This window comes from Cariama cristata, unplaced genomic scaffold (genome assembly GCF_000690535.1).
Source record: "Cariama cristata isolate BGI_N322 unplaced genomic scaffold, ASM69053v1 scaffold14221, whole genome shotgun sequence".
In the NCBI taxonomy this organism is placed as follows: Eukaryota; Metazoa; Chordata; class Aves; order Cariamiformes; family Cariamidae; genus Cariama; species Cariama cristata.
The window spans coordinates 895-7,500 of NW_009599915.1; the positions used below are offsets into that span (position 1 = coordinate 895).

At 41.5% G+C, this 6,606-nt stretch overlaps 1 protein-coding gene across 1 annotated transcript in view; it reads left to right on the top strand.

Moving 5' to 3' along the window:
* Window positions 1-695: 695 nt before the first annotated feature.
* FOXP1 (forkhead box P1) overlaps window positions 696-6,606 on the top strand; it is a gene marked incomplete at its 5' end in the record, with an annotated part of 43,955 nt that continues 38,044 nt past the window's right edge. The window contains one exon of the mRNA XM_009709853.1: window positions 696-847. Within this exon, the coding sequence (XP_009708155.1) occupies window positions 696-847 (152 nt within the window). The remainder of the gene's footprint in view (window positions 848-6,606) is intronic.

Genomic DNA, 6,606 nt, shown 5'->3' on the forward strand with positions numbered 1-6,606 from the left:
TTAGAAAGCTCTGTGACGTTCCTGCCAAATCTTAGCAAGGTTAATAGCCCCCGCTAACCCCTTGTACTGAGGAATCCTTTGATTACATGGTTCCTTTTTTTAGGATGAATTTTACATTTGAAAATACATCTTGAATCTTCTTTCCGGGGACATAAGGGGGCTGTACTTGTGTAAAGCAACAGCATGTAAGAGGAAAAAAAAAAACCCACACCTGAAAATGAAAACAGCAAACCAAACCCCTCCCCTAGCCCGGTAAATAAATAACACGGTGGGAAAACCAAGGCTGCAAATTTGATACTTTTCCTATTTCTATAGTGATGAGGAAAGCCTCGGGTCCGGTTGCATTGTGTTGTAAGAATACACTGCTGTATGGAGATGACTTTTCTTCCTGATGAAGTTGAATTGTAAATATGCAATGTTCATAAATTTCTTAGCAAAATATCAAGCAGGATATTAAGCAGGTCTGTCAAATGATTTCTCCCCCGTCCATGTTAATTTAAATTCTTTACAAAGCTTTTAATTAATGAATGAAATGTAGGAGGATAGCTAAGTAAGAATGACACGTGTTTCGCACTGCAAATGGTATTTAATTCTGTTTTGAAAAACGATGGGCAGAGTCAGGTGGGTACTGTGAGATGTTAGGGATGTTTCAGGATCTGTTGTTTGCTGCTCTTTGTGAAGATTAATTGGTGCAGTACCTTCAGTTACACCACTTTTTCTCTTTTCTCCTTCTCTCCTCCAGTTTATCCCACGAGGAGCACTCACACAGCCATCCCCTCTATGGACACGGCGTATGCAAATGGCCAGGCTGTGAAGCAGTATGTGAAGACTTCCAGTCGTTTCTAAAGTAAGGATGGTTTTTTTGGCACTCGCATTGTACGGAAAGCATGCCCTGAAATTTTGTGTGCTGTCACTCACCGTGGGCCTGATGCAAAGCCCATTGAAGTCAACAGAGAGCTCCCTTTCACTTCAGTGGCTTTTGGATCAGGCTCAAGAACGTTTTAACAGGGGATAGTAAATTAGCCCCATGGGGAAAGTACGGTCTTGCTCAGCGTATTGCTATAAAATAGAGTGTTTGCAGTTCCGCAGCCTCTTTTTTTTTTTGTTTATTTAAACAATTTCTAAGTTACAGTATTGATAATGTAAACAATACAACCTTGATTTAACCTTGATTTCACTTTAATTTAGAAATTTAGTCTTAAATTAACTCCCTAATTGAACAGAGAATTGCAGAACATCACGTGAAATTTAATTTATGTCAAATAAGTAACTAATGAACAAAGTCTACACTACTAAAAATAAACTATAATTATATTAATTGGGCCCCTGCAGTTTGCTGCAGACCTTTTCCTTGCTGCCAAAGAACACAGTTTTACGCGTTGCATAAACAGAGCGTTATGGACTAGTATGTGGTAATGCGTGCATCCTGATGCAGGGAAGGACCGGCAGAGCTCTAATCACTTACACATGGCTGCTCCACAGCTAAACTGTCAGTCTCACCCCTCCAAGCTGGAGCAAAACATGTTCCCATCACAAAAGAGTTTTCCATCTGGGTAGATCACCAGGTACACGTATGCTTCGGGTACACCCAGGTTCTTGAAGGTTTGGGCACTGATCTTTCCTCAAGTACCGTGGCTGTTCAGTTGCAAGATCACAAAAGACCAACTGCCCAAGCAATGTTTAGCATTTAAATGCCCAAAGGGACAAAGTCTGCTCCTATTTGTGAAGTTAGTCCATGTAAAGACATGGGATTCTTCAGGATGGATAAGTAGAATTAGTCCCAAAACGTTCAGCTGTATCTATTCTTCCTGGGGCAGTTCCTTGGATTTTTATGTGAGGGAGGGAAGGGCGACAGCAAGCAGAGGATGTTTGTTGAATGATGCTAGGTGATACAGATAGGTTTTTGCTCTCAGAACAGAATGGGCCAGTTCTGCTTCTGCTGGCAAAACCCTCCTGAATTCAGTAGGAGCAGCGCTGGTCCTCGTGTAAACATATCTTACCTGTAAGGAACGGTACCGTAATGAGAAGGTTCTCGTACAAGCGGATTACAAAATAAGAAGGCGATGGTCATAAATTTCCATGAAGAGTGGCCTCGTTTCTTATAATTCATCTTGTTGTTCATTTCAGTGAAATAAACGCTCAACTCACCATATTTGCCAGCTCATTCATACTCATATGCCATACTATAGCATCTAGACCTTTAAAACAATTCTAATTTTTATTGCACTTAATGCAAGGGAAAGGTGCTGTGGTAGCCTTAGATATCAGAATAACGTGTGTAGTTGCATACGGTCGGATTATGCCACCTTTGCTTCCTGGGCTAGTCCCCGGCTCCAGATTAGACCTGTTGGTTTCAGGAAGATTTCTTACAGAGCAGTGAACTGCTTGACATGACCGTGGATAGAAAATACAGCCCTTAAGTCACACGGCATGGGTAGAGGCTAGGTTGATTTTTATGTGGTATTTTGGAGATGTTTCAGTAAGTACACCACGTCCACCAGTTCACCTGGAGGAGATGTTTGGAGCAATCAATAGGCAGGAATAACCTGAAAACCCCATTACCAGCCCAAACTGGACCTGAAACGGCTCCATCTACTCCCAGCTCCAACAATTCTGGTTCTTTTATTGCTCTCTTATCGTCAGTCTTTGTTTTTCCCCGTTGAAAGCTTTCAACAGAAATACTTCGTGTGACTTTCTTAAACCCATCGGCTCATGTAAATTTTCCCGTTATCCAAATGCTACAGTGTCCAGACAAAGTCTTATTGTTCGGAGTGATATTTAAGCCAGAACAAATGCAGAAATGAATGTCCCCAAGCAGCGTATTGACACTGTTAGGAAGTGAGCGTTGCTTCATAAAATGATCCCGTAGCCTTCCAAGTCTCCTGTGGAGCGTCCGTCCTTAAATTATATTGCCATTTATCGGAATTCATTACTCAATGAAAAGATAACAGGTAGATGCTTGAAGTTTCTTTCTGGTACTTGTATAATCTGCGAAGCTCTTTCAACAGTCCCCTCAAGAGAAAAGCTCTTGTTTACCAAGTGACATACAGCCTGTGTATCAATTGAGCATTGCTTAATTTCACTTACCTCACTAAAAAGGCCTGTTAGAAAAAGCAAAGAGAAGTTACATGTGGAATGAAAGCCCTATATGCCAATAAAATGATTCTACAGTTAAGGGAGAAAAAAGGACTCGCAGGTCTAAAACATGGTTCATTTCTTTTCCTCCTGAGGAAGAAATATCATAACTGTTGGTAAATCAAAACCAGAGATTTGACACTCTTCTGTGATCGTTCTGTAGTGTTTGTTCCCAAGGTGAGGTACACCACAGGGCCCTTGATTTCAAAGATAAATACTGTACAAATAACGATCCTAGTTGTCTTTCACTCACAGCCAACAGGAGGATGCTTATCAGAACCAGCAGATACACGGGCTATTGTACGCATTTATTTCCCTATTTCTGTTTGAAATAAGTTGCAGTTTTAGCCTTGTTTTTTTTTGTTTGGTTTTGTTTTGTTTTGTTTTTTTATTTAATCCATCAGCCATTGGTTATCATGTGACGCGGTATCGGTTAGAGCTAACTGATAGCAGCAGGGGCTGCTGCTAAGCCTAATGAAACAGTAGCACCCTGCATGCTCCAGAATACTCCCCGAGCCTCAAAACAAAACCCAGTCCAGTCTCACCGCGGTGACCTGATGGCCTTCTGCCAAGCTGCGGGAAGCAAGGTGAGGGCTGGAGGGTGCACACGTGTCTCGCGTGTTAACCAGGGCCCGTCTCGCAGGCGGCAACGAAAGGAGCAATTAGTAGCAGAGAGTGACTTTCCTTCAAAATTGACTGTATCCTTGATTTCATTTGCATGTGTTTAAAGACGATTGCAGATAGAAATATATACCCCTTATACGGCGAGTTGTTCAGGAAATCCCTGCTGGAGGGAGGGTGGTTTATTCAGCAAGATACCCAGGCGTCCAGGGCAAAAAATGAAGCAGAAGACTGAGTAGCGTTTTGTTCCCCTCCCTCCCTTTTCTTTTTTTTTTTTTTTTAAAATCTGATTGTGGTTTAGATGTGCTTAATCGTGGCTGTACCGTTTTAAAATCAAATACATTCTTTAAAAGAGGGACAGAGACCTTTGGAGAGATCTTGCAGTCCTGTATTGCAGTGATGCTAGTAATCTGCTTCATGTGCATTTAACTTTGATGAAACGAAGGGGAGTTTATGTGAAAGAAACTACTAAGTGCACTCTGTAATGTTTTCACAAGTGTTTTTATCATGGTAACATCTTGTTTACTTTAGTTGCCTGCCTAAAACTACTTGGAACATGTTAAGAAAACATTTCGAGAAAGCTTCTACAAAGAGGCTTTTGTTTAGCAGCAACTGTGAGACTGCTCGGCTCACAAAGGTGTTAACTTTCAACCCCTTAAGCACTTCCACATGAAATTCCAGCAACTATGTTTGTGGTTTTGGAAAAACAAAGTGTATATTAAAGAAACCAGGTATATGCTAATACATGTTGAAGTAGGCCGGAAATCATAAATTGTTTCAAAGGCATTAATTGCTATCATTTGCATGTCAAAACCTTCCGCAGTGAAATCATCTGCAGTTAGCACAACAGAGACTTTTTAATCAAATAAGTAGCAAGGGCAGAGAAAAAACTAGTCTATAGATGGCTTTTTTAGATTTTTTAATTCCTGGCAGGCCCAAATAACTCCCCAGCTCTAAAGCGTTGCCGGCGAAGGGGGATGCAGGGGGGATGCAGCGGCAGCCGGGACACCCATCCCGGGTACCGGGGGTACCCGCCTCGGCGCTCGGGGGATACCAGCAAACATTTTCTTTGCCAAGTCCGCCACGTTATTTGGAATTGCCGTTCAAATGTCACCGTTACCGTTTCATTTTATTTTTTTTTTAACAACCTCCCGATTAACCTTCCTGCCATGGCAGGGGAGTTGGGGACCTCTGCGGTGGCGGCGCGGCGGGAGGCGGCCGGGGTGGCCCAAATCCCACAGTGCCCTCTAGTGCTCCCGGGAATGCTGGTAGGGAGAGTTCCCGGCCAGCATCCCAAAAGAAGTAGCATCCCTCGGCGAGCCCCGCTTCCATCCTCTCCTGAGCCGATGAAACAGCTCGCCTCCTTTTTCATTTCACACGCATATATCCATATTTTTTTCCTCTCGGGCTTGGAGCGTTCGGCTTCTTCCAGAAAAGAGCTCCAACGCCTGCCCGCTACGTGCGACGAAACGTTTTTGCGCGCGGCGTACACGTAGCGAGGTACATTGTCTTGCGTTATTGCGGTTTTATATCTTAAGGTGCTCTTAGTGTATGTTTCGCGTTATAATTTCCGGCGTGCAATCAGAAAGCATTACTTAAGAGACAAGGATCATCTTTGTTTCACACTTTTATTGACACTGTCTACCATATTACTGCGATGTCTAAATGGTAAAATTTATTATTAGCAATAGTGTCACAAAAGTCTGAGACAGCGATTTTCCTTTCAATAAAAGTAGTTAAAAACCTTTTAGAAAATCCATAATTTTGATTGCTGGTACTTCATAAATGTATAACTGGTACTTTTTAGCTGTCTCTTTAGGGAAAAATGAGTTTTATCACCTGCAGTACCTGGGTTAATGAAATTGTGTGTTGGAATTTAGCCAGAATGAAAGATGAGATCATTCGGTGGCACTAATATTGGCAACAGGTCTCATAAAAAGGTTCGACTCTTTTTAGAGAAGTATCATTAGGTTTTTTCTTCTTTTTTTTTTTTTTTTTGAGGATGGTGGCGAGATTGGAGTTATTTATCATTTTTTTAAGTTTCTGTGGTTCTAAGATTTTCATCTGCTGTAATATCCAAAACTCAGTGACCTAAAAGCCTCTGCCAAGGCCAAGAGAAACACAACAGTGTCCATCAGTGCCTAGGAAAGGAATTTACTTGCTTCAGATTTCAGCTCCAGTTCCTGTTTCAGCCCTTTAAAAATCACGACTCTCAGCTCAAATTTGAAATAATGCTGCTTCTTTCTCATGGTCCTCTGTGTTTGATTGTTTGTGGATATTAGCTGTCCAGGAAATCCCATACTTAGAGATATAAATCCAAAATGATCTTGTTTTTCCGCAGCCAGCCCAGGATGTATTAGACAGTTATGATGATTTGTTAATTTTTGTGACCTGTATTTATTTTATGTGTGCCGTATGCTTTTAAAAGAGGGAATCAGCTGTCGAAATAGGCTACTTTTGTCAAAAGGGAGGCTCTTGACTCTTTCCTTTCAAGCCTTTGCTTTCTTTACTTTTGGAGGATTCTGTGTGTGCACCTCCATATGGTGGTAAACAAGGGCTGCATTGTGCCCTGACATATAAGCTTAAACCCAACCCTGTTATTGAAGAATCTTTTGAGATGTGTGAGCTGGGATTCTTGAAGGGCTGTCAGGCTTGGGTGTCGGTTTGAAATGTGCCTTGAATGTATAACTCTGCTTTCATTTTAATAGTGCAATATTTTTTTTTTCTAATGTAATATTAATCGTCACCCATTTGTAGTGAAATTTCTTCCTCGTGTCTGATGGAAAATAATTAGATTAGGTGTATTAAGTGAGAGAAGGTTAAAAAGAAAACTGGATAAAGATATCCTGA